At 37.0% G+C, this 26,629-nt stretch overlaps 4 protein-coding genes, 1 long non-coding RNA gene, 1 other non-coding gene and 1 pseudogene across 9 annotated transcripts; 4 read left to right on the top strand and 3 right to left on the bottom strand.

The window, feature by feature from the left end:
• Nucleotides 1-1,011: 1,011 nt before the first annotated feature.
• Nucleotides 1,012-3,533, top strand: LOC103938662 (receptor-like protein EIX2). Its single transcript, XM_048565281.1, has 2 exons — nucleotides 1,012-3,352; nucleotides 3,475-3,533. The coding sequence occupies exons 1-2, from the start codon at nucleotides 1,012-1,014 to the stop codon at nucleotides 3,531-3,533; spliced, it is 2,400 nt and encodes a 799-aa protein (XP_048421238.1).
• Nucleotides 3,534-3,567: 34 nt separating this feature from the next.
• Nucleotides 3,568-4,142, top strand: LOC103942369. The gene is made up of 2 exons (XR_007251244.1): nucleotides 3,568-3,735; nucleotides 3,867-4,142. It is a non-coding gene; the product is annotated as an uncharacterized LOC103942369 (long non-coding RNA).
• A 1,463-nt stretch (nucleotides 4,143-5,605) lies between these two features.
• LOC103938663 lies at nucleotides 5,606-7,686 on the bottom strand. Its single transcript, XM_048565531.1, has 3 exons — nucleotides 7,373-7,686; nucleotides 6,553-6,607; nucleotides 5,606-6,064 (listed from the first exon to the last, which is right to left on the bottom strand). Exons 1-3 carry the CDS (start codon nucleotides 7,586-7,588, stop codon nucleotides 5,745-5,747), a joined length of 591 nt encoding a protein of 196 aa, XP_048421488.1. The 5' UTR covers nucleotides 7,589-7,686; the 3' UTR covers nucleotides 5,606-5,744.
• A 7,180-nt stretch (nucleotides 7,687-14,866) lies between these two features.
• On the top strand, nucleotides 14,867-16,400 carry LOC103938664. The gene is made up of 2 exons (XM_009348691.3): nucleotides 14,867-15,075; nucleotides 16,077-16,400. Exons 1-2 carry the CDS (start codon nucleotides 14,962-14,964, stop codon nucleotides 16,197-16,199), a joined length of 237 nt encoding a protein of 78 aa, XP_009346966.2. The 5' UTR covers nucleotides 14,867-14,961; the 3' UTR covers nucleotides 16,200-16,400.
• Nucleotides 16,401-17,430: 1,030 nt separating this feature from the next.
• LOC103938665 lies at nucleotides 17,431-20,146 on the top strand (annotated as a pseudogene).
• Nucleotides 20,147-20,535: 389 nt separating this feature from the next.
• TRNAV-CAC lies at nucleotides 20,536-20,609 on the bottom strand. The gene has a single exon. It is a non-coding gene; the product is annotated as a tRNA-Val (tRNA).
• Nucleotides 20,610-20,634: 25 nt separating this feature from the next.
• LOC103938666 (integrin-linked protein kinase 1-like) lies at nucleotides 20,635-24,728 on the bottom strand. Of its 4 annotated transcripts, none has more exons than XM_048565720.1 (13): nucleotides 24,493-24,728; nucleotides 24,323-24,368; nucleotides 23,791-24,024; nucleotides 23,408-23,482; nucleotides 23,159-23,239; nucleotides 22,881-22,975; nucleotides 22,552-22,672; nucleotides 22,396-22,475; nucleotides 22,185-22,247; nucleotides 21,975-22,087; nucleotides 21,805-21,890; nucleotides 21,569-21,687; nucleotides 20,635-21,214 (listed from the first exon to the last, which is right to left on the bottom strand). In XM_048565720.1, exons 2-13 carry the CDS (start codon nucleotides 24,347-24,349, stop codon nucleotides 21,073-21,075), a joined length of 1,236 nt encoding a protein of 411 aa, XP_048421677.1. In that variant the 5' UTR covers nucleotides 24,350-24,368; nucleotides 24,493-24,728; the 3' UTR covers nucleotides 20,635-21,072. The 4 variants fall into 4 exon arrangements, with proteins under 4 accessions (XP_048421677.1, XP_048421675.1, XP_009346969.1 ...); XM_048565718.1 differs by having other exon boundaries at nucleotides 24,468-24,728; XM_009348694.3 differs by lacking the exon at nucleotides 24,493-24,728 and having other exon boundaries at nucleotides 24,323-24,461.
• Between the last annotated feature and the right edge of the window lie 1,901 nt (nucleotides 24,729-26,629).

Genomic DNA, 26,629 nt, shown 5'->3' on the forward strand with positions numbered 1-26,629 from the left:
AACACTCAATGCGGATTTGTGTTGATTGTTGCTGCAGTCTTTGCGGATATTATCAATGTTTCGGAGAGATGAGTCATTGTCATATTACTAACCACTTGCAGAAAAGTAGCTGGTCCACTCACACATGTTCCATGCTTGACCATTTGAGTCAAAACGACCCAGTGATGTTGATAATTGATCGAGAAAAAGCCACTACTGATTGGTACCTCTGGTGTGAACTCTCTGTTTGCCTTGCCTACAATTGATCCTCCTTTCCCATTGCTTTATTATCTCGGGTGATTCAATTCACACGTTCATTTTTATCACTCACACGTTCCTCTTAATTTTCATAAGTTGGATCGAATAAATTAAAGAAAAACATAAGACATAAATTAACAAGAGGTGTGGAAGATGTAAACTTGGTTGGATGAATAGCAACATCCTTTTATCTTCTCACACACTTCTTTTTATTTTTATTTGTCTGATTGAATAAATAAAATAGAGATCAATGACAAAATTAAATAGGTGTGCTTGAAGCTTAGTTTTTTGTAGACTTGGATGCTCTTTAACACGATTGTTGTGTGTTGAAATCCCGGGCCACTTGTGTGGTGGGAAGTCAAGTCACACGTAAGAATAATACATGTGTCGCTTTTACCTGTTTCTTCCACACGTCTGGACTTTTGGAGTGTTCTGATTGCATTCCTCCTTTCCAGTTGGATTCCATGTATTTCTTCCACTTGTGGAGTTGTAATGATATTGACTGATTGAAACCCATTTCACCCGACTTTCCTTCTCATTACCTAACTTTCTTTTTCATTACTTTTTCATTACCTAACTTTCTTTTTCATACCTTGGCAGTGGAGAAGCTAGAAGGTGCAGCAATACGTCAAAGTCAAGTGAACAAGTGGCCACTCGAGTTGTTTGTAAGAGGCAACTTTATATGTGTACATATGTACACTTGTAGTGTTGCAATCTTCTTCCAAATTTCCAATAACATAGCCTAAATACTTTTTCTTCTTCATTGTTGTTGAGATGCGGGGCGAGGGCGAGGGAATTAGGTGCTTCAAACTATTCCATGCTTCAATATTTGCTGTGCTAATTTTGTTGCAATGTTGCAACCATTCCCTATCCCTTGATTTCAATAATATTTCTTCTGGAGTAGTTGGCCACTGGGATATTGCTAAGGTGCCCAAGGTGATCAGGTGCATACAGAGAGAAAAGGAAGCACTCCTTGCTTTCAAACGAGACGTCGTGGATAGCAACAATCGCCTCTCTTCGTGGGGAAGCGAAGCCCAAAAACAAGATTGTTGTGCATCATGGGAAGGAGTCTACTGCGACAAATATACCGGCCACGTTGTCAAACTTGATTTACATGGAGGATTTCTTCCTCTTGGTGGTCGATTATCAAGTCAGGTTGGAAACCTTACCCACTTGCAATATCTCGATCTCAGCTTCAATAAGTTTGCTAGTGTTGAAAATCTTAATTCATGGCTCCCTCGCCTTTCATCGTTAACCTATTTGGATCTCAGTTGGAGCAATCTCAGTAATTCTTATGACTGGCTGGAAGCTATTAAAATGCTCCCTAAACTTACAAACTTGTCATTGGCTGGATGTGGTCTTCCTTCTCCTCTTATTCATTCCAGTACTCTTTTTAACATAAATTCTTCAAAATCTCTTGCTCATGTTGAACTCTTTTCCAACCAACTTACTTCTTCAATATTTGTATGGTTGTCAAACTACAATGCCAGCCTTGTTCATCTTGACCTCTCTTTCAACCAATTAGTTGGTTCAATTCCCCATGTTTTAGGAAACATGAGCTCTCTTGTTCATCTTTACCTCTCTTACAACCAATTAGTTGGTTCAATTCCCTATGTTTTAGGAAACTTGAGCTCTCTTGCCATTCTTGATCTCTCTGGCAACCAAATTGAAGGAGGGATTCCGCAATCTTTTTCCAAGTTATGTAATCTGCAAAAATTGGACCTTTCTAACAACACTCTGAGTGGGCTTCAAATATCAATGTCTGCATGCCCTGATCAGAACTCATTAGAGATTTTGAACCTTGGAATGAATGCTCTGGAAGGGGTGGTTTCAGAAAGCCATTTCTCCAATCTCTCCAGATTAACATATTTGGATTTGTCCTCCAACTCACTAGCTTTAAGCTTCAATTCTAATTGGGTTCCTCCCTTCCAATTGGAAAGCATAGATTTGGGCTCTTGCAAGATGGGTCCACATTTTCCTAAATGGCTTCAAACTCAGAAAAATTATCAGGTTCTTGATATTTCTAATACAGGAATTTCTGATATCCTTCCAAGTTGGCTATGGGAAATGATGTCTCATTATACAGAAAAAACAGAGTATGTATATATAGATCTCTCCAACAACCAAATTAGAGGAATAATACCCAATTCAAGATTTGAGTTTCCCTCATCTTCCTTTACTGAAGTGAATTTGAGTAAGAATCAATTGGAAGGTCCAATCCCTTCGTTCCTTTCCAAAGCGTCATCGCTCGATCTCTCCAACAATAAGCTTTCAGGGTTAATTTCTTTCTTGTGCCCATACAAGGTTAGTAATTTAATCTATCTTGATCTCTCAAGCAACAATTTACACGTACAACTTCCTAATTGTTGGACAAATTTTGCAAAACTAGGCATTCTTGATTTGAGTAACAATGCTCTTTTTGGGAAAATTCCTACCACAATGGGCTCTTTATTTTCAATTCAAACATTGAAGCTGAATAAGAATAGATTTGTGGGAGAATTGCCTTCATCTTTGAAGAATTGTACAAGCCTCGTAGTCTTTGATGTTGGAGAAAATAATTTATCAGGAATGTTACCTGAATGGTTAGGGGTTGGACTTCCAATGTTGGCTATCCTTATTCTCCGTTCTAATCACTTTTATGGAAACATTCCCCTACAGTTATGTAATCTAAAACAAATTCAAATTCTAGATCTTTCGATAAACCATATCTCTGGAAGTATACCCAAATGCTTCAACAATTTGACTAAATTGACAGAAATAGGAAATTCAAATCTAACTGTCCATCTTGAGTATGGCGAGACCATGAGCAACGGTTACTGGAGCAGTATTTATGAAGATGAAGTATCCTTGATCTGGAAAGGCGTAATGTCCGAATACAAAAGTACTCTGGGGCTTGTCAAGAGTCTTCATCTATCGAGCAATCAGTTAACTGGGGAGATTCCTAATGAAATCGCTGATCTTGTTGGGTTAGTTTCTTTAAACTTGTCGAGAAACAATTTAACAGGTCAAATAACTCCAGAGATCGGGAAGTTGCAGTCATTAGATTCGCTTGATTTGTCAAACAACCAAATACATGGTACAATTCCAACAAGTCTCTTTCAAATATCTGGCCTTGGTAAGTTGGACCTGTCAAACAACAACTTGTTTGGAAGAATTCCAATGGGGACTCGGCTCCAAAACTATGAACCCTCTGCTTTTGCTGGGAATCCTCTACTTTGTGGAATTCCACTTCAACAGTTGTGCTCTCCCATGGAAACAAGTCCAGAGGAGCCACCCGTGTTCAGGGATCAAGTTGAAGACAATGATGGGTTTATAACACCGGGATTTTTTGTGAGTTTGGCGCTTGGGTTTGTTGTTGGATTTTGGGGAGTTTGTGGGAGTTTAATGTTCATCAGGTCATGGAGATACACATACTTCAAGTTCTTGAACTGTGTATACGACTGGCTTTATGTGAGGGTGGCGTTGATTAGGCGACGAAGAATTGTTTATGGGTAAATTGTAAGTACTCTTCCACATAACTATAGTGATGATATGGCATCATTGCTATCATGATTAATATGAATTTGGTCTGTCTAATTGTCTTTGAATTTGTAACTAATCTATGCTGTGGTTTTTCTCAATATTTTCAGCTCGTGCATCTACCGTTCGCAAGCCATGCTCCCCTTCAGCCGGAGAAGGAGATGGAAGAGTGCAATTAGAAGTTATGATTTGGTGAAAGTGTTGTGCTTGATTTAGGGGTGTGTTTGTTTTTGCAATTATGTTATTCAGATTATCTTTGAGGGGTTAATTAGGTCCCTTTAATCCCCTTTTACTTGGTGTTATCATTTTATCATTAAATTTTCTTGAGAAACTTGCAGAAACTTATTAATCAAGCAACAAAGAGAAAAGCAGACATATAGTTCAATAAAGATTTGATACATTAACCCTAAGAACATCCCAGCACCGGTCTTTCAATATCTTCGTTAAAAACCAAATCTTGACAAGATTAGATTCGGCCAGTGACCATCTAGTTTTTCTATATGTATAGCTGCGTTGTAATATCCGATCCTTTTTTTTTTTTTGGCTGCTTGCATTTATTATATAAAATCCTGCATCTTCAGTCGTTCATCAGTTATTTTGTTAGTTTGAAACCATGTTCGTTAGCGTCAAATTAAGACCAAGAAACACAATAACTTAGGGCAAATAAATCAAAAAAAGAACCACAACCAAACTAATAATCATGTACGTACAACAAAACAACTGTATTTATGCTTGTCTGGCCTCTCAAAATATAACCATTAGTTATATACACTCGTTATCATAGCCTATTAACCAAACATACAATAATTCCACTAGACAACATATTTCATAAATTGACTTTGTGATGCACCAAGGTATTGAAATCCTAGTGGAGAGCCCATCTAAGCTAATAAAAATAAGGAACTTTACCGAAAAACTCTACGTACTGTTCACTTTGACGGAAAAATCACATTTTTACCCTAAAAAGTCAATCTTGTACTATTCACTTTACCTTTTATTTTGTTCGTATCGTTAAAACTCAAAGTTTTCAAGTCATTTTCATTAGTTTTCATTGTATATCAAAACCACAATTTTCAAAAGTAATGCAATGAACCTGGGATGAAAGTTAGTCCCTTTGAAAGCAAGACAGTCAATGCACGCTTCAGTTGGTGGAATGTTATGGTCAAAAAGATAAATATTATTTGAACAAGTGGTTGGTGCAAAATCGTGGGGCTTGAGTTTGGGGCTACATCTAGCGTTTCTAATTCGTGCAATATTCTAATCTAATCTAAACGATGGGGAGGGGGATTCAAACTTTGGGGGCATGTTCAAGGGGAGCATACTGATTTAGCCAACTTGGCTACACCCAGGTATGTTGGGGCAACAAATGGCTTGAACTAGGGACATTTGTCAGATTTTGTATGAGACTGACTGTGTCTAGTTGCTTTTCTTACGAGCAGGGTGATTCAATGGACACTCGAGAATTGTCTTAGGGCACCCAAGAACGGTTTATGAACAACTAAGAATTTGTCTTCATAGTCGGGGGTCCACAAAATCACCCTTGTGCAAAAGCATATGTTTAGAGAGAGGAATATCCAAATTTTGGGGCTCATTGTTGATTGCTAATAGACTCTTCTGCAACTGGAGCTGCAATGGAAAGAAACATGGCAGCAGATGGCTCACCTTGGTCTAGGTTTGCACCTGAGCCTGCATGCATGCTTGACACCCCGCAACTGTTTTGAGTTGATGTCCTTGCAGATGACTTGTCTGATGTCAAGATAATAGTATCGTATATCCAGCGAAGATACTTCTCAGACAGCCCGTCTTTCTGGAACAAAATAACTGACATAAATTTCATTGAGAAGGGGAATGCAATGAAAGGCATGCACCATCTGTCTTTTTTCCAATTTCTTCCAAAGCAATTCGTTGAAAATATCACATGCTAAACCGATCACAATGTTACAATATGTCCATTGATCGCAATGTTATAACTCGAAATGACTCCTTTGTTATTCCATAGTCTGAACTGTTTCTTTGCTGCCATTAGCTCGAAATGACTCCTTTGTTATTCCGTAGTAGACTGGTTCTTCGCCTACAAAGGTAATGAAATTCCAGCCGAAAGCAGACCCACCAACAATATATGTCCCTTGAGTCTGACCATCTTCAGCCCGCTGCTTTTCGCTGGATACACCTGTTGGAAACTTATTTTCTGATGGCTTTGCAAAAGCCCTTGTATCTTGGGGCTTTTCACCTGGCACATTCTTACTTCTTGTTGCCGAAACTGTTTCTGCCGTCATCTGTTTGCATAGTTCCATTAGAAGTTTAACATCTGAAATTTGCAACATAAGCGATAATTAGCACATCTCATGATCACTAAGCAACATCTCAAGCAATTGGCCCCATCATACAAAGCCTTGAACTCTAAAGTGTCCAAAGGAATCCAAAAACTGGAGCATAGGCAGATATGGTGCTCAAGAAACTCAGAACAAAACCATGCGTCAATATAAGAAGATGAGTGAGACAAATATCTCCTCGTAAAGAAAGGAAAAGGTCAACTGAACGCCACTAACAGTATTCTAGGATTAGGCTGCCACCAATAAGACTATCAGAGACTCAGTTTCAAGGATGAAACTCGATATAATCATTTACACAAAGATTAATAAACCAAGCAAATGAATGAAAGTCAGATGTCATCATAACCACCACATTAATAAACTGCTTATTTTAAGATTAACAAATCAGCTCAGCTTTAGCATACAACTCAAGGGATAACTATTTGTCTGTGAAAAGATGAAAACAAAATCTAAATGAGCTTACATTCTTGAATTTCTTCAGATGACTTGCACGTTCGAAAGTCAGGGGTCCTGAGAACCTTCAAGATGACAAAAAAATAAGTTACTCCATGCATACTTCATATAATGTAGCAAACAAACGAAGCAGTTCAAAACAGCAGGATTTAGAGAAATTGATTGAGAGTGATTACATTGACAACCTTGATAGATGAAATCTGCGAACCAAGTGATTACATTGACATACAGATTACACAACGATATAGCATGCATTCAACACATTACACTTGGTCTGCAGCCTCAGATAATCAAACACTATCCGAAATGTAGCACATAAACACTAATTTTGACAGCTTCACTTGATACAAATTAGAAACACCTCAATTCACTTGAAAGCATAAATCACTTGCCTTCATTCTTCACCTTATCCCAAAAATGATTACTAATAGTTCAAATATTACAATTCTGCACCGAAAATATTAAACAACTCAATCATTAGATTCATGACCAACAGCCATTTCCATCAAAAACGTTATTTACACAATTTTTAAATGCATAGCTACTAAGGGCACCTAAAATGTAAGTACAAGGCAGCAGAGTTACATAGATTATACATTTATTTAATATTTTAAGAAAAGTGAAATCTTCAGAAATGTTAAAGACATGCCAATTATGAATCCAAACAAACCCAAAATCCACAATTCAATACAAAGAAAGCCCTCTGATATTAAAATTTAAAAAAAAAAAAAAAGAACAATAAAAGGAAAACCCAGATCACAAAAATCTTCAAAATTTACAAGAAATTCACATCAAAATGAAAATTTTGGGAAATGGGTTTTCAACTGTACCTCGAGAAAATGAGGGCGGACCTCTTTGAGGACGGCGCGAATCTTGTAGAGGGTGGATGAGTTGGAGAAATGGGCATCGTTTTCAAGAGGTCTCTTCTTGGACTTGGGAGGAAGAGAAGACGGAGGAGGCTGGGGAGGGAAGACTTCGGCGGAGCTCGGAGGGATTGGGAGGATTTCGGTGGCTGTGGACTCGGCTGGCTTTGGATCTTCTTCCATTAGTGCTGTGTGTCCGCGGAGTTCAGAGTACTATTGGGTTTTAAGTTGCATACAAGCGTGAGTGACAAAGGCTTGTGGTGTGTTTGGAAGTGTTTGGCTGTCAGTGTAAGCTTATGCGCTTAAAGCAGGACTAAATACAACCGTTACATTACGTTAGCATTGTGATTTTTGTACCTGTAACGTAAAGATATATGTAAATTTGTATCTACGTAGCGTTATACTAATTAGCACACCTGCTACACTCGTGTCATGTAAGTTTTTTTTTAGGAAAAATTAGAATGCCTACATCTTTTCTATAGTTATTAGATTAAACATTCATCCATTTTAAAGATTTGATTAAAGTATTTTGATCAATTGTCACCTCAATAATTTTTTATTTATTTAATTTCCATGTCATTAATTTAAATGCATTTATATAAAGGCACAAGGTAGCTTAGCAACTAATTACCTATAATATAGGAATTTAATTTCGAATCCCCTTCTAGGCATTAAATGATATTTTTTAATAAAATAAAATAAAAAATTAATTAACTAATTCCTCATTTCCTTATTATCAATATTTAAAAAAGAAATTCTCTTTCTATTAAAAATGTCTCAATAAAAGGTCTTCAATACATATTTTTTTCACGTATAGATATATAAAAAATATACTTAAAACTTATGGTACATTTGAGAACAAAAGTATCGACTTTTGGTACGTTTAGATTTCAAATGCACCGAGAAACCAAATGTACCAAAATTTCAAATGTACCATAAAACCAAATGTACCTATTGTTATGTAACTCTTTTGGTACATTTAGATTTCAAATATACAGAAAAACCAAATGTACCAAAATTTCAAATTTACCATAAAACCAAATGTGCCCATTGTCAGGTAACCCTTTTGGTACGTTTAGATTCCAAATGTACCAAAAGACCAAATGAACAAAAAATCCCAAATGTACCACAAAACCAAATATCTTTATCAGATAACCCTTTTTGGTATATTTACGTCCCAAATGTACCGAGAAATACAAAAAATTAATCCACTATAAAACTAAATGTGTCCATATTATAGGTAACTAGACATAGCTATATTATCACATCACGGTCCGGGGCCCACCACATCCCGGCCCCACTCCACCACCGTAGTACGATATTGTCCGCTTTAGGCCTTACCATTCCCTCACGGTTTTGTTTTTGGGAACTCATGAGTAACTTCCCAGTGGGTCACCCATCATGGGATTGATCTAGTCCATTTCTCGCTTAACTTCGGAGTTCCTACGGAACCCGAAGCCAGTGAGCTCCCAAAAGGCCTCATGCTAGGTAGGGATGAGAATATACATTTAAGGATCACTCTCATGGGCGATGTGGAATGTCACAATCCACCCCCCTTAGGGGCCCGACGTCCTTGTCGGCACACTACGGCCAAGGTTAGGCTCTGATACCAAATTGTCACATCCCGGCCCGGGGCCCACCACATCCCTAGCCCGCTTCACCACCATAGCACGATATTGTCCGCTTTAGGCTTTACCATTCCCTCACGGTTTTGTTTTTGGGAACTCACGAGCAACTTCCTAATGGGTCACCCATTATGGGATTGCTCTAGCCCCCTTCTCGCTTAACTTCGGAGTTCCTATGGAACCCGAAACCAGTGAGCTCCCAAAAGACCTCGTACTAGGTAGGGATGAGAATATACATTTAAGAATCACTCCCCTGGGCGATGTGGGATGTCACATATATAATCAAACAAATCTTTATTATGTGTTGGGTCTTCTAAATAATAAAATCTGACAATTTTTTTTTATAAATATTCTTCTATATTCACAAAAAAAAAAAGTAAAAATTATAACAAACAATAAAAAAATGCATAGAGATGGATAATAAATACATAAATATAGGGATAATAGGAAAAGAAAAAAGAAAAAAAAAACAAAATGTCCAGGAGAAGTCGTGAAAAACTAAAATTCTAAACAAAATTGAACTTATGTGAAAAACTGAAATTAATAACCAAAATTTTAAGAAAATGTTTGATCAAATTTTCAAAATGAGTGTATGTTTAATCTAAAAAATTAAAAAACAAGGCGCCTATATCAAAACCCCCCTTTTATTTATTTTCAGAAACAATTGTGATAAATAGCAAACCAAATGGTATTTTCTCATATTTTACTAAGACCAACTCCAATGGTTGAAGTTAAAACTTAAATCTTTAGCTTACAAAATTTAGGTTTTAACTCAAAAATATTTTTTTTTCTCTAATGATTTTGGCTTAATATTTGAGCCCAAATTATTGAAGAATGAATTTAGACTAAATTTTGGTAACTTTTTTTATAAATAAAATTTATGTGTATTATTCTAATTTATTTTTATAAAAATTTTAACATAAAAATATTTTCATTCTGATAAGTAATGAAAAATCATTAAATATGCTTCAAATTTGGATGAATTTTGATTTAAATAATTTTTTTTGGATTTAATCTTAGATCGCATATTTTATTTTATCGATAGATTTAATTATATTCGACCTTAGCGGTTGGATCTAATGTATTTATAAATTATATTGAATAAAAAAAGTTTGAATTTGTGTTGTTGGATCAACCAACAACCCAATCTTTACAAGCAACGGATTACAAAATAGTCGTTGGAATGGAATAGTATAAGGTGGCATACAAAGCTGTTAGCATCATGAGAGCCCGCCACTAACTTGGCTTATTTTGTCATTTTTGAGCTAAATCTGCCCAAATTTTAGGTTTTATCACAAACACAAATTGTAGCCCAATTGTTTTGGAGAAGATTGGGGGTGTTTAAAATCTAAAATTATAAGTTTTAATCCGACCATTGAAGTTAGTCTAAATGGTAATTATAAATATTTTTTTCGATGAAAAAAATACTTATATTAAATAAAGTTACTATGATCACAACCAGTTCTGATAAAATAGGTCTTGAAGGCCACAAATGGTAATTGCCTATCCCAAACATGAAGAATATTAAATTAAATAATTGCATCTGCTAGAAAGTTTGCTTCTCTAAAAACGTGGGCTAACGAGAATAAATCAAAAGAGGTCGTCAAACTTTTGATGTCTTCAACAATAATCTTTAAGCGCCAAGGAGCACTACATGATCCTAATTCCTAATCTAGCGTCAATCACTAATTTTTTTATTTATTTTTTATATCTTCAGTTTCCACATTTTCTTCAAAAATCAAATTTCAAGTTATCATTATTTACATTATTTTGGATCCGAGTCACAAATTTAACAATAAATCTTTCACCGACATTCAAGCCCCAACAAATATGGGTCCAAAATGTTTTGACCATTTATGACAACTCGTAGAATGATATTTCAGTCAAGTAGATGGATTACGCCCTTCCATTTCATTTCCTCCTTTTTCCAGTTCCCTATATTTCTGTCTCCTTTAAGTCATAATCTTAAGAAGAAGAAAAAAAAGAGCTCAATAACAATTCATGATTTTGCAATCAATTTACTTCAGAAGAGCTCAACACCAATTTATACAATTTGGTTGCTAAATGAGCAATTGATAGGTTGATGAAATGTGGAGTTTCCTCAAAATCCAAGCCAACTAGTATCTCGGGTGGGGGAGTGGGGCAAAGCCTCACACTCGGTTAGCCATAATAATGTGGTTCAAATTTGCCATTAGTAAGAATCGAATCTAAGACTTCTCATTTACAAGTGAAAAAGAATACCACTAGACCATAATATTAAGTGATCAAAGTATATCACTTTTAAACACACTTAACAACCTTTAATCGTGATTGTGCTCTCATCATTTTGTCCTTATTAAACACATTTTTTAAAATTTGAGAACTAATAACTTGGAATGAAAATACATTAAGGATCAAGGGGCATTTTCTCTAAATCCTTGACTAATATTTTTTAGCACAAAATCTAATATGGTTTAGGAGGCACTTGATACAATTATTGATTTTTGTAGTAAAACTATGTAATATTTTAGTGAAAGAAAGTCCTTCTTCTTTGATTGAAATTTCCAACAAGATTTTATGCTTTATTTCATAAATATCGGACTTTTGCTATACATATAGAACAATATTTGGCTACTCAAACATGAGTAAGAACTCCTATTCAAAATCTCTCAAAATTGTTCATTGTCAATTTATAAAACTTCATGTTTATAATCAGAACCGTTCATATTATAAATCGTGTAACGACCCGTTCCAAAAAGTTACAGTCTTAATAATTTTAATAAGTGAATTTACGAAAATGCCCTTCGAGGCAAAGTGTTGACTTTTGTTGACTACCATGTCGTGTCATGTAAGACTCGTTTTCTTGCCATATTCTTGTAGTACTCGTCACTATGGAAGCGTGGGTGCAAACAGAGCACAATTTGGAGTTATAACGAAGGAGTTATTAACGAATGAAGTCGAGGGTAAAATTGTAAATTTATTATTTTCTAGAATACTCCAGACTTTTGGAGTAAAATCTGGTGGAGCCACGTGTGTGGCCCAAATTTAAAGAAGAAAAGATGGGCGGTGGAGATAGGCTCTAAAGGAGAGAAAGGAAGGGCATGTGAAGCCAATCGGGAGAAGAGAGAGATGAGGAGTGACCAATAGAGAAAGAAGAAATGAGGGGAAAGGAGAAGGGTGAGAAGCACGGGATCATGGATCCCTTATAGGTTCTCCACGACCCGACCTACGAAAACTGTGAAACACGATGGGTTTCGATGGTTTTCCGGCCAATTTCCGACGATTTACACCGAGTTATCACCTGGGAACTTCTCACCAGCCTTTCTTCTTCGATTTTCCACACAAATTAGATAAGATTTGATCTTGGTTTCGTGAGAATGGCACTGTGGTGTTCTTGGTGGCAATTCGCCAATTTTTTAAGCAAATTCCTTCGATCTCTACCACCATTAGACTCTCCTTGAACCCAGAAACAAAGCCCAATCAACCTTGGAGGCATCGGAGCTTGTTTGGAGTTGAATCAAGAACACCCATTTCAAGGGTTTCTGGCGGATCGAGGTGGATTTTAAGGTATTTTCCAGCCAAATTGACCTTAGTCACAAGTATGAAAGTTGGTCAACTCACTGAGATCTTCATTTATGTGAAGTTTGAGAATTTTTAGAAATAGTTGAATTTTTCAGCAAGTCGGGGCAGCCGACCGTCACCTGCGGCGGCGCATTGGACGAGATGTCCCCTGACCTTCCTAGGCTAAATTTGAATAGCCTAATTCCATTGGTGAAGTCCGATTGATGAATTTCCGTCATTTGAACGTAGTTCCATTAAGGTCTACCGTTTGATTATTATAGCAATCAACAATCCGACCGTTGGATCGTCACCAAACTTTGAAACGTTATAATACGTAATATTTAGGGATATTAGAAACTTGCAGATTGGGAATCCGACTAACGGATTTTCCCGAATAGGATATGTAAGTTACATGTTCTATTGATAATAATTCTAAGACATGATTTGATAATTATTCCAGGCATCGATCGTTCGTGACGCCTTGATGTTTGTGCTAGGGAGTTGTAGCGCGGACTCCAAATGAGTGGGTTTTTGGTTTTCTATATATACGTATATGTTTTCCATTTTCCCGGAAATGGTTTTAAATGGATTTACGTTTTTAAATGCCATGTCAATTGCATTACATTTTAGTGTATGCATTAGTATAGATATGCATATTATTGCATGATGCTGCGGACGCCCAGGTAAGCTTCAGGTGAATGCATATTGATGTTAGTGATTGTTGTGTGTATGGTTATGTTTAGATGCATTTAGTGCTCATTATTCTGCACTCTGGTGTTAGTGCTCCGCCCAAGGCTAGGTCCAGCCTTCACGTGATCGTTCTCCTCCCGCACCGTACGCTCACCTTGGATCCAAGGCAGGTGCCAGCCTGTCGTACAGATCACATTAGGTGGTTCCAACTCGTAGGTGACTTGTGATACTTCGCACAACCTTCACATGATCATAGCACTTGTGCGTATTTATTTACACCCAGCCTGTCGTATAGACCACATTAGGTGGTTCCGACTCGTGTGCAAGAATTGCTTAATGAGTTATAGGTTCAGCCGTACAGGTCACGTTAGGTGACTCCGGCTGGCATATCATTTTACATTGATTTATTTCACCTGGCTTACTTATTTTATTGTTGAGATACTTGACATTGCATATACTTGGTTTTCACTACTCTCGAGCATGATTTCTTTATACATATGTATTATCATTTTCAGGTCTACTCACCTTTGTTTTGCGCACTTCTAGGTTTTAGCTACCGAAAGTTCGTATCGACGAGGATTCGTGGCGAATCTCTATATAGGTGGCTACCTATGAGGGTATGATCCTTACCCATACTACTGTACTTTACTTATGCTCTGACGTTGCGTGTGAAATAGGCTCATTCTCGCTCACAACACACTCTTGTCTTTAGGCACTTTTAGGTTTAAATTTAATCACATTTTCCACATCACCATACTTTATGACTTTGTCACCTTCTAGGTGTCGGCCAGCACAGCTCGATTTAGAGTCCTAGTGGACATTTCGGGTCGGGGTGTGTCAAATCGCCCTATAAAGATCGCCTTTGCAAAAAATCAATTAAAACTAAGAACGTTTAGTCATCAAACTGTTTAAAAACAAATGAACGACATTGGTTTTATGAACCGTCTATGTATTTGCTACAATAGATTGACTAAACGATCTTAATTTTAATTTATTTTTTGCAGAGATGATCTTTACATTGTGATTCATAGTATGAACACTTCTGATGATAAGCACAAGCTCTGTGCTTAAACACTAAGAGTTTTGAGTAGGAGTTCCTACTCATTTTTAAGTAGCCAAACATTTTTCATAAGAGTAGGAACTCTTACTCAAAACTCTTCGTATTCGAATCACATAGCCTTGTACTTATGATTCATATTATGAATCACTTTGTAAAGATCGTCTCTGCAAAAAACGAATTAAAACTAAGGTCGTTTAGTTCATCTATTGTAGCAAATCCATGGACGGTTCGTAATGCTCTTATCAATTCCGTTCATCTGTTTTTATACAATTCGATGACTAAACGACCTTAATTTTAATTGATTTTTTTTACAGAGATGATCTTTATGACGTGATTTATAATATAAACAATTCTGATCATATACATGGAGTTATATGAATCGACAACGAATACTTTTGAGTTAGGAACTCCTACTTATCATTTGAGTAGCCAAATATTATTCTATGTTTGATATATATATATAAAAAAATTAAAATAAATAAATAAATAAATAAATAACCCCATTTTGCTTCCAATTCCTTGTACTTTCTTCCCTTCTCAAAAAATGAAAAACCCTCACTTTCTCTAAAACCAACTCTCAAAAGCCTCCACTTTAAACCAATCTTTCCAGAGAATCCGAGAGAAAGCGAAAGCAAAAGGATATGAACTCAAAAACCGAAAGGCTGGTGAGGAGGACGACCATGGTGGCCACTGTCACTGCTGCCTATTTCCTCTTGACTGCTGATTACGGCTCCGAGCCCAACGCTCTCGACCCTGTAAGTTCCTTTTTCTTCCCGCAATTTCATATTCTGTAATCAAACTTTGATATTGTTGCGAAAAGGGTAGGGAGAAAAGGAATAACTAGTCTTTGGGTTGTGATTTAACTTCTCAGATGTGTAATTTTAGTTCACAAATGTGGGGGTCTTTCGATTTCGGGTTCGATTTACAGTTGCTTGTTGTAGAATGAATTGTGGGTTATGGAATTGGACTAATTGGGTTTTTTGTTTTTTTGTTTTTTTGGCTCTGCGTCGATTTTGTTCATATCTTTTTAGCAAAATGATAATGTGAGTGAGATTTTGGGTAGTTTTCTGCTTGTATAGTTACCCCTCTTTGCTTGCAAATTTTTTAGTATTTGATTGCTCAAGATACTAAGAGTGATTTTTCTGTCATTGAGATTCGATCGTTTATGATGAAAATGGTATCGTAAAAAGCTTCAGAAAATGCGACCTAGGAATGGTATTGGTCTGCTATGCTGTGTAGATTATCGAGCACTTCCTTTTTTCTTCCCTGAATGTAGAGAGGAGCGTTTTAATCAGTTAGGAACGACTTGGTTGGCGATTAGAAGAACTATAGGATGCTAAAACGGATAAGCGGTCGATTTTGTGGAGATAGAAACTGGTGGTGTCATGAAAAAGTCACCTCTTCTTATCCAAAGTGAGAGGATATAACGTGAAATGTTTAAGCATAGAAAGATTGGGGGTTGCAGGGAGATCAAAAAGAGTTTAAAGTTAAAAGTAACAGCCAGAATATCTGATAAAGACCGTCAGTAGTCCGTAAGCTTTCGGGGTTGCCAAAACTGTTTTTTATAGGCATACGAACTTTACTATGTCTTGCACATCAATGAAGGCATTTGCGCATGGAACTGTTACCCAACTCTAAAATACCATGCCTGCTAGACTAATGAATTGCTTAAAAACCTTGTTATTCCGTCATTAGTAATTAGTGATTGTCATTGGCTGTATATTTGAGGTCTAATTGCACCAATTTGTGATGGCAGATTAAGAAAGCTATACAGTCTGCAGAAGGTTCTGTGAAAGACTTCATTTTCGGATCAAAGAGTCCACCTCAGGAAAGCAAAATCGAGAAGCTGGGCGCTGCTGATGCAAAGGACCGTCCTTAGTTTAATAGGCAGCTGATTATGAATAGAAAGATCGTCGGTCTGAGAATGATGTTACAGTTGTGTTAAGTTTCTGTGGGGTGATATTTGGACCTTGTGTACCTTTTGCAGAAAGATAGTTTCATGCTTGGTTTTATGTATGATATTCTCCTTGCTGCTGATATAGAACTCAACTCAGTGCGGATATGATTATGATGTTCACTATATTACGCGTTATAAGTCATACGATCCCGGGTTGTAGGACCCAATTGTCCAACATCGGAGAAATGGATTATTGTGGAGTGGTTAAGAGCTCTTAGCACCCATTCCTTACGAGCTGGTTTTAGGTGCAAATTTTACCCACACTCCGAAGAATTGGTATCAGAGCCAGGTTTCAATATGCACCTGGCCTCAAACTCCGCAGGAAGGAGCAAAGGGCTACCTTAGGGAAAGTGCCAGTAAAGTGGTGCAGCGAGGGCGTTGGGTACAAAAGCGAGTGGAATGTTAGGACTCAATTTGTCGCACCTCGGAACAATATGATATCTTGGAGTGATGGAAGAGTTCTTAGGCACCCTCGCATTACGTGCCGGTTTTCAGTGACAGATTTTAGCTTCTTAAAGAGTTAGTTTGGTATTGCTGCGTTTTTTAAAAGAACTATTATGCTGTGTTGTAATAATAAATATATGTAAAATAAAGTTGTAGAATGTTTGATGAACATTTTTTGTGAAAGTGTTTATAACCAAAAAAAAAAAAAAATGTGTATAATTGTTTGGTAAATTTTTATATAAAATTCATGTGAATATGTCAAGTGACTAAAAAAGATATGATATTTAATACGATATAATAATTGCCAAAGAGAATATTGTACGAGCAAAGATTGTCATTTTGTAAAATATGCAGAGCTATTCTTATCATTTGAAAATTTCATTAGATGGGCACTGTTCACCATGCTTTGAAAAAAAAAAAAAAAAAACAATTTTGTTAGAAGCATGGTAAACCTTTCTTCTGTTTTTCTATACTTTTCTATTGTCATTAATAGTAATTTTTTATATAAGCACTTTTTTTTTTTTTTTTTTTACCAGACATATTTTCAAATTTTTTAATAAGCTAATATCTGTGGCAATTTGACAGACGGTGCAGATGAGCCTGTCAACCTTCTTGAGTCCCACCAGCATCCCCCCGTCCTAACTAAAGCATCAAATTTTTAGTCCAACTAAAATTTGAAAATGTGGAAAAACCTCCTTCACACATAACCGTTATTTAACTAACTCATCCACTCCCTCCCTCCCTCCCTCCCTCTCCAACTAAAACTCCCTCACTCTGTGAAACCATAACATGCCCCTTCCTTCTTCCCTCTCCCTCCAAACCCTAGCTCCTCCAAATGCTGACACAATCCAGAAACCCCATCAAACTCTCCCCCAAAATCTTACTCTCTTCCAACTTGTCCACCCCCAACACTTTTCCACATTACAATTTCAAAACCTTCCCTCCAGAGCAAAACCCTCAAGTTCAAGCTCCTCTGCTCACAATCCCCAACCCCAAACCCTTCACCGCCATCATCTTCCTCTCCAGTCCAAACCCTAATCTCAATACTGCAAATCATACCCGACTGGGCAGACCGCACGCAAGAGCGTGGAATGAGACAGCACAGAACACTTTATGACCATGAGAAATGGATGCATCACAGAAGCTCCTACCGCCATCTCCTGCACTTGCTCTCAAGCCTTTCGTCAAGAGTCATCTTGTCTTTGATACCGCCGGTGATTGCTTTTACTTTGGTAGCTGTGGTGATTGCTAGCTATAATACAGCAGTTGCGTTGGATTTGCTTCCGGGAATTTTCCCGTTGTTGAGGTCCTCATCATTGCCATACCAGCTCACAGCGCCGGCATTGGCGTTGTTGCTGGTGTTCAGGACAGAGGCTTCGTATTCGAGGTTTGAAGAAGGGAGGAAGGCTTGGACTGAGGTGATTGCAGGGGTTAATGATTTCGCAAGGCAGATCATTTCTAGTGTTGAGACTTCGGGTGATGCACAACTCAAGAAGGCACTTTTGCAGTATATTGTGGCCTTCCCTGTTGCACTGAAGGTTTGTGGCTTTCGGATTTGAAATGTAGTCTTGTTAGAAGCTTTGCATGCCTTATTGTATTCTATTTGGTTGTATTATACTTTTAACAGGTTGTAAATTACTGAGAAAAAGATGAGAGCACACGAAATTGGTCATTGAAAAGTAATCCCAAAGTGAATGTGCAATCGGTAAAGAAATGCTCAGTTAACTATAACATGAGCTAGAGCCTTACCTTTTGTTTCGTTGATTTTTCCAAGCTGAAGAAAAACATGATTCTGTTTCTTGTTCATTCTTTGAAGCTGTTGTTTGTTAAGATTGATATTGGTAACGCAATCATTTGATAGAGGTTAACTTTTAAGTGCAGTGTCATGTCATTTATGGCTCAGATATTGGACGAGACCTCCAAAATTTGCTTGAAGTAGATGATCTGCTAGTAGTTTTGAACTCAAAACATCGACCTGGCTGCATTATTCAGTTCATCTCCCGGAGCCTTCAATTGCTAAAGTTGGAGGAATCAAAGAGAATTATGTTGGTAATCCCTTCCCTTCCTTGATTAATAAGTAGTCTCAGATTACTATTTTACTTGATATTTTTTTTTCTCATGATCTTTCTGGTGCATAAGTTCAATCAAAATTACTAGTGACATGGTTTCTTGAATAAATTTACAGTAAACAGTTGGCAGGTGTAAATCAGTATTATTTCATTCTTAAACAATCTGCAATCAAACATCATGCCGACGAAGAAACTTAATCAGTATCTTACCTTATCATTATGCAGCAATCAAAGATCTCTTGTTTCCATGAAGGAATTGGCGTATGTGAACAGCTAATTGGTACTCCCATCCCTCTGTCTTATACGCGCTTGACCTCAAGGTTTCTAGTCCTCTGGCATCTCACTCTCCCTATTATACTATGGGATGATTGCCACTGGATTGTGGTTCCCGCTACTTTTATCAGTGCAGCTTCACTGTTCTGCATCGAACAAGTGTGTTCCTTTCTGTCCCTGCTATGTTATGTTCCCTTTTTAGTGCTGCATATTTCATATTTCTTCCTTTAGAAAAGCCATTCTTTGTATAAACGGAATGGGACCAATGGTGTCCAACAATGGTTTTGATGAGACTGTAACTGAGGTCTCAAACAGATTTCCTGTGACCTCATATATGTTTCACTCTTAAACTATCAATCGTTACTTCATATATGTTTCATTCTGGAACACCGGCTTTTACTGCTGTAATACGTCTAGTCTTGTACTGTTTCATTCTCCAAAAAGGTTAATGAACTGGATTCTTGAATGCTGATGGCAGAAGATTCGAAAGAATCGTATCTGCTACTGTGATATGAGTTGCCTCTGCCTGATCACTTCTATGGGTATGCTACCCTAAACTTCCGACTGCATTTCCACCTGAAATGAAATATTAATGCCACTCGTGTTCATTTTCCAAATTCTGCAGGTGGGTGTTCTGATTGAGGAGCCATTTCCAATGCTTGCCCTTGACGACCTTTGCAACTCAGTTCGAAACAATGTACAGGAGGCCCTTGCAAGCGAAAAACTAATCCGCGCACGGCTTGCTGCAAAAGGAAGGATCCAGTCTGAGCAGCAGTTTCAAAATGGGCAGCCTAGGCCTTAAGTCTTAGATGGATCAGAAAGTCAGCTGCAATTATCTTCACAAACGTTATACAGGCACCGAAACATAACTCCGCGAGTCTGCAGACCTACGAGTTTCTTGCACCTTACGCCATCTATACGATGATTGAGCCTCGAGGTTGAAATTTGTAAATATAGAAATTATGAGAACCAAGGAACCTTATTAGTTTTGTCTGTTCCAACACAAGATTATGTTTCATGTGTGTATATATATCATCATGTCATACTTTGGCTCTTCTTCATTTTTGAAAACATGACACAAAACCGAGTGCAGTGATATTTTAGGATTCATATAGCTGACCACACTTAGTGATATTAGGCTTTGTTGTTGTTGTGGTTGTTGTATGTAGATAGTTGGCCTCCCAATTCCACTGTAAATGATGAAGGAAAGAAATACGTTCTTTAACCTCGTTGCAAGTTTTGATGGATCACATCACATGAAGAAATTGACTACAGATCCTGTTTCGTTTTGTTCTCTAAACTTTCAATTTGGTTATGAGCACCTTTAAATTTTCAAGTTGTGTCGACGTCTCTCAACTGCCAGCTTTATCAATTATTTTGTTAGACTGAGTCCATTTTGTCCAATAGAAGCCTATGAATTTCAATTCATCTTAAAACTTTATAATAAACAAAAAATAAATAAATAATAGAAATGTCTGAGCCCGGGTTCGAACCGGGGACCTCTAGTGTGTGAGACTAGCGTGATAACCGACTACACCACCCAGAGGTATTATTGATTGCCTTCAAACAGAAATATATAATGTTTGATACTATTTGAAAGACAGAAAACCTGGTTCCAAGTTCCAACCAATATTCACCAAAACATTCAAAATGGTAGCTGCTAATCTTGTAAACAAGTTTATACAGAAAATACCACTTGCATACACATACACATACACACAAAAAAGAAGGATGGGCTTTCTTGACATGTATAAGGGCTCTTTTGGATGTGCTTTTAAAATAACTGAAATCGTTTTTAAAGAAAATGTTTTTGGATTTCAAAAGCACTTTAAGTGCTTTCTACAAGAAGCACCAGTTATGGGCTCCTTCCAGGAAGCACTTTAAGTGCTTTTCCAGGATTTACTAACATTTTAATTAAGGATTGTTTCCAAAAATATTTTCAGTAGAAGCTCTTTCAATCATTTTAAAATCATATCCAAATGAGTCCTAAGACTTCCATAGATCCATCTTTAGGAAATGACACAAACACCGCTACACGTACCCATTTTCCTCTTGTTCTTTAACTGATCCTGAATCTCCTCCAGCTTCACAATAATCTCTCCAAACGTCGGCCGGCAATCTGGATTCTGGTGCCAGCATTCTTTCAGAAGCCTACATCATACAATTAAAACGCTTAATTTCATAGTTGATTATCCTCACGTAATAGCAGAAGCAATTTTTTTTTTTTTTTAAAAGGACGACAATACCGAAGGAGCCCTAAACTTACTAGGTTTAGTTGCTAAATCTTGCTCGCATTGGTGGATTGAGTTTAGTTTTAGATGCAAGTTTGGAAACAAATTCGAGAGCGATGAGTTCTTAAGCGAACAATTTGTGCATGCAGACATACTTTTTAACCGCATTTTCTTAGCACCAGAAACTATACAAGTTTATATCTGTAAGGTTTATTCTAATGGTTGTTAAAGAATCTGCTATGGCGAAATATTCAACTAGTCCAAGAACACTCACGTCCTGATTGGCTCGGGGTACAAATAAGAGTAGAGAGGTGGTCGAGAATCCTCGTATGCGCGCTTGTCTGCAATTTTTTCTGGATCCTCTGCCAGATTAGGTGGTCCTCCAAGAAACATCTATAACAAAAAAAACATAACTACGTATGACATTCTGAAAGGGCAACCTCGATATACCAGAAATAACGTTCATGTTTGTTAGAAAGGCTTACTTGAGACACAAGTTTATAAGCTCACCTCATGGACTATGAGAGCGAATGAGAAGATATCAATACTCGTTCCATATGATTCTCGACGATAAACCTCGGGTGCCATATAACGATCTAGCAATTATGATAAGAGCATATCAGAACAAGTACCAAAATATCCAGGGATACTTGATTTTGAGCAAAAAGACAGTGTCTTACATGAACCTGTTCGTCCAGTCATTTTATAGCCGGATAAATCATTTTCCTGTGCAATTTTACTTAAGCCAAAATCCGTGACCTTGAGGCGCCCGGCTTCATCTTGTAAAACATTTCTATAGAACAAAGAAGAAGAATTAGCAGAGCAAATTCCGTAGGTCTGTAAGTCGTGTATTTTGACTAAAATGCATTTACAATTTTTTCGAGCTGTACCTTGGTGTCAAATCTCGATGAATTATAGGGCGCGGTTTATGCTGATGAAGATAATTCATGCCTCTGTAATGCAAAGTTACTCATTGTAAGTATGCATTATATGATCAATAGGTTTCCACAATCACTTATATTACATCAACACCGGTGAATCACAGTACAAGATGGAAAATTATATTACAGAAGCACATATCAGTAGTATATAAGCGCGTACCTGGCGATATCTAGAGCAAAAGAAACTACAGTTTGTAGATCAAGTCTTCCTTTTCTCTTCAATATATCATGCAAACTTCCCTGGTGCATTCACATTGGTGTAAGAAACATGAACATGAATTTCGAAGGAAAGAAGTAAAAAGATTGAATTACTAACATTGCAAAGATACTCGGTAAGGAAGATCAAGCGGCTAGGGTGCTTCAAAACACCAAGGAATTGCACGATATTAGGGTGGCGCAACTTTTGCCACAAAGCGAGTTCCTTCATAAAGATATTCCTGTATTCAGAAAAGTTAGTTCAACTTTCTTGAATCAAAAAATAAAGATAAACAGAAACTTACAACTCTCTGAAGCTTTATACCGAATTTATACTCATTATAAGCTTATGGATGACTTATTTTTACTTTAACTGATCTAGTTATTTTGGCTTCTACAAGATGAAAACAAACAATCAGATCAAAGATATGCATAAATAGAGAAACTCACTTCACTATCGGATTGGAAGCAATGGACGAGCGGATTGTTTTAGCAGCAACTTCTGTACCGCGCCACCTCACTAAATAAATCTCACCATATGAACCCTGCATTGCTATGTAATTTAAGTAAATGCAGTATTGCGAATGGGATATAAAACCAAGAATGTGTAGGTCCAGAGGTTAGATATTTCACATATATGTCCCTATTGAACAAAGTTAGAACAGAAAATGCGCTGAAGTCGATTCACATTGACTACTGCCAGAAGAAATTGAATTAACAAAATTTACCTCTCCAATAAGTGCTGCTTCGTCCATGTTCACCTCTCTGTGATCAACTTCATAGCATGGAAGCTGGGAATCAAGCCCTACCTTTAACATATAAACATTTTCCATTAAGTTCGTATGTTCAATACGTAAGAATGCCTATATACTAATAATTTCAAAAGAAATGCAGTTTGCAGACTACATGGAAAACAAAAAAGTTGGTCATCTGTTAATCTTGACAAGATAAGAGTATGAATTAGGAAAGTTAATTACTGGATCTATTCCACCCTTAGCCTCCAATATCTTGCAAATCGCCTCGTGACTGAAGCTACGAGCATCTGATAGTGGCTGCAAAAGATCACTCATATCAGCAAATGCCTCAAACCATTGGTATTAATTGGACAACAGAGAGATTCTGTTACAAGGGAAAAACCATAAAAAGATATTTGCAACATCCGCAAAGAGAAAATATAATTTTTCTTTTGATCATATTCTTTGTTCCTTTATTTTGATCATACAGTCTTAACCAAACAAATTATGACAATCTATATATATATATATATGGTGATCCTATGTCTTAGAAAATGCTTCAGTACTTGTTATGAGCCAAATTGAAAAAATTCGCACATCAATGGCGAAAACACAGTTGAACTTACAGTGCGGCCCCAGCGATCTGTGGAGTTCACATCAGCACCTTTCTGAAGAAGCAGAACAACAATCTCAGTGCAGCCTTCACAGGATGCCAAGTGAAGAGCTGTTCTCTTATCATAGTCAGCTAAATCCGGCTCCACCCCTTTCTCTAGCTCGCGCATCACTCCTGCTTTGTCTCCCTTGCTCGAACAATATAGCAGCCGGTATGGACCTTCAAATCCAGCCACCTTTTGAGACTTCTGCAAGTTGCAGCAGCAAGTAATGTTTTCAACATTTTTCTTACAATTGTTAGTGTTTAAAATCCATGCACCAATAAAAAAAAAAAAATTTGCTCACCAAAATAAAAGTTCACAGGTTCCTATCAGAAATCTGTTAAATTTCAGTTGGCTTTCAGATTTTAATCCATCCCTCTATTTGTTTTCTTGGAAAATGAACGAGACTAAAACTAAAAACTAAAAACAAAATATTTTAAGAAACAATAAATTGAAAAAAAAAAAACCTGTTAGAGTGATGTGAAAAGATGAGAATCAGGATTACCTTAGATGATGACAAGCAATCTTCCATGGGATGAAGTTAGAAAACCCTGAAAGCAATTGGAAAATAGAGTGTGATTTTTTTTTTTAATTTTCGTTCAAGGAAATTATAGGTTGGATTAGAGATAATGCAACTGATTAATTAGTACGTTTGAAATGCATGTCAACACTTACGATGTTTCGGAGTCCTCGAGGTATGTTAAATGTCTGTTTATGAGGTTTTAGAACGAAAGGGCTGGAGAGCAACCTCGTACTCTTCGCTCAGTTAAAGTTTGGATTTGATTGACTTCTTGTTTGGTTACTGAGAAAGTTGAATAGGAAAATAGTGTACTTTTCTTGGCCGATCTTCCCATGGTTTCTGTCAGAAGACAATTGGATCAGTGAGGTCCAGAGTTGCCAAAAGAAAATTCATACAATGTATTTTGTGTATAATATACATTTTCAAGGACGGCAAATACTAAGATGTCTACATTCTCTACAATTGTATCTTCTTCAACGTATTATATACGTTGTCTTTTTGGTTAGACTCAACCGTTGACATTGCCAATATATTCATACATCAATTAAACCAAATCGATCCAGCCGTTCATTGGACAATGTATATACAACATGTTTACTTTATTTTTTGAATAACGATGTTATTTACACTAGGGGTTAGGGAATGGATTAAGACTTACAATGAGCTAGCAATAATGTGGTTCAAATTCGTCTTTGGCGATAATCAAACTTAAGACCTCTCACTTATAAGTGAAGAGGAATAGGGGTGAGTTCAAAAAACCGAAAACCGAACCGAAACAAAAAAAAAAAACCGAACTGAATCAATATCCTTTGGTGTGTTTTTAGTTTCTGAGGTTCAGAAACTGAATCGAACCGAATTATTATATATTTATTTATTTATTTATATTTTGTTAAGCCCAATTCCCACCACAATTCCAAGCCCAATTCCAACCCAATTATAAGCCCAATTATATACCCTAGCACTGTCCCCTTTTGTTTTTTTTTTTACTCAGAGAGCCACATGCCTTCCTTTCTCCTCCTCTCCATCTTTATTTCTATTTTTTTTGTCCATCTTTCTTCTTCTTTTCTTTCTCCCAGACCTCAGCCGCATCTTCTTCTCTCCCTCTTCTTCCTTTTTTTTCTTCCTCTTCTTTCACCATAGACCCCACAACTTCTTTCTTCTCACCCCAATTTCGAATCACACCCACAAACTTCATCCTCCCCGGAATTCCAGAGCTTTATTTGTACACGTCCTGCTTGATCTCCAGCAAATTAACTCTATATGTAGCTCCCAACGCCGCCGCCATAGCCGAGTTCACCAAGCCTGCCATAGCCCGAGTCTACCAAGTGGTGCCTCGCAAATTTATTCAGAGATTTATATGTGGAATTTGAATTTGGATTTCTCAAAATTTCATATGATTTTAGGTCTTGCTAATCGAAATTTATGCATGCATGCATGCTTAGATTTGTGGAAAATTAATGTAGGGGCCCATAAATTTTTATTTCCAAAACTAATTACGGTGATAGGCCAAATTAAACTCTTGTTTATTTACTACCATTAATCACAATTTCTTTAATAAATTCTTAATTCCTCACAAATTTTATAGCTAAATATATTTAACAAAAACATAAGGTTCATCTTTAAACTAAACACCCAATCTCTTTTCTTCTTTCTAATTTTCAATAAGGATTAATCTCAGTTATTTTATGGCTGCATCTAATCTTCTCCTTAGACTGCCTACATACCCTACGAAGGAATCAAGCAAATCGTAGTTCACATTTCATTTTCAATCCATTTCCGATTATATTCAAATAGCCAAAATAATCAACATTAGCTTTAATAAACGAAACAAATCAAATGGATACCAAATTCATATTTAGAATATTAAAATTTGCACAAAATGGCATTATCGGGACCCTAGCCACCCGCTGCCACACATGGTGATTTCCGGCGAATGAAAACCTAATTTTCCGATGAATTCTAAAAATTACCAAATTTTACAGGCAAGTAGAGTTCAAAGAAAGGAACAACTTTCATATTGGGCTGAAGTCCAATTCGGCCGAGAAACACCTCAAATCACCCTTGAACCGCTGAAAGCCCTTGAATTGGGTGTTCTTGATTTGACTCTAAAACAACTCTGACGCCCCAACCAATGCATGGGCTTTGTTCCAGGCCTTAAGGAGAGTCCAAGGTTGGTTGTAATTGAAGGATTTAGCTTCAGGATTTGAGGAATCACCACCACGAACTTGTTACACCCACCGTTGGTTTTCACAATTTCAAGCCCAAATTTCATCGAATTTGGGTGGAATGAGT

The sequence above is a fragment of a genome, unplaced genomic scaffold (assembly GCF_019419815.1).
Source record: "Pyrus x bretschneideri cultivar Hongxiangsu unplaced genomic scaffold, Pyrus_bretschneideri_v1 Contig4, whole genome shotgun sequence".
NCBI lineage: Eukaryota > Viridiplantae > Streptophyta > Magnoliopsida > Rosales > Rosaceae > Pyrus > Pyrus x bretschneideri.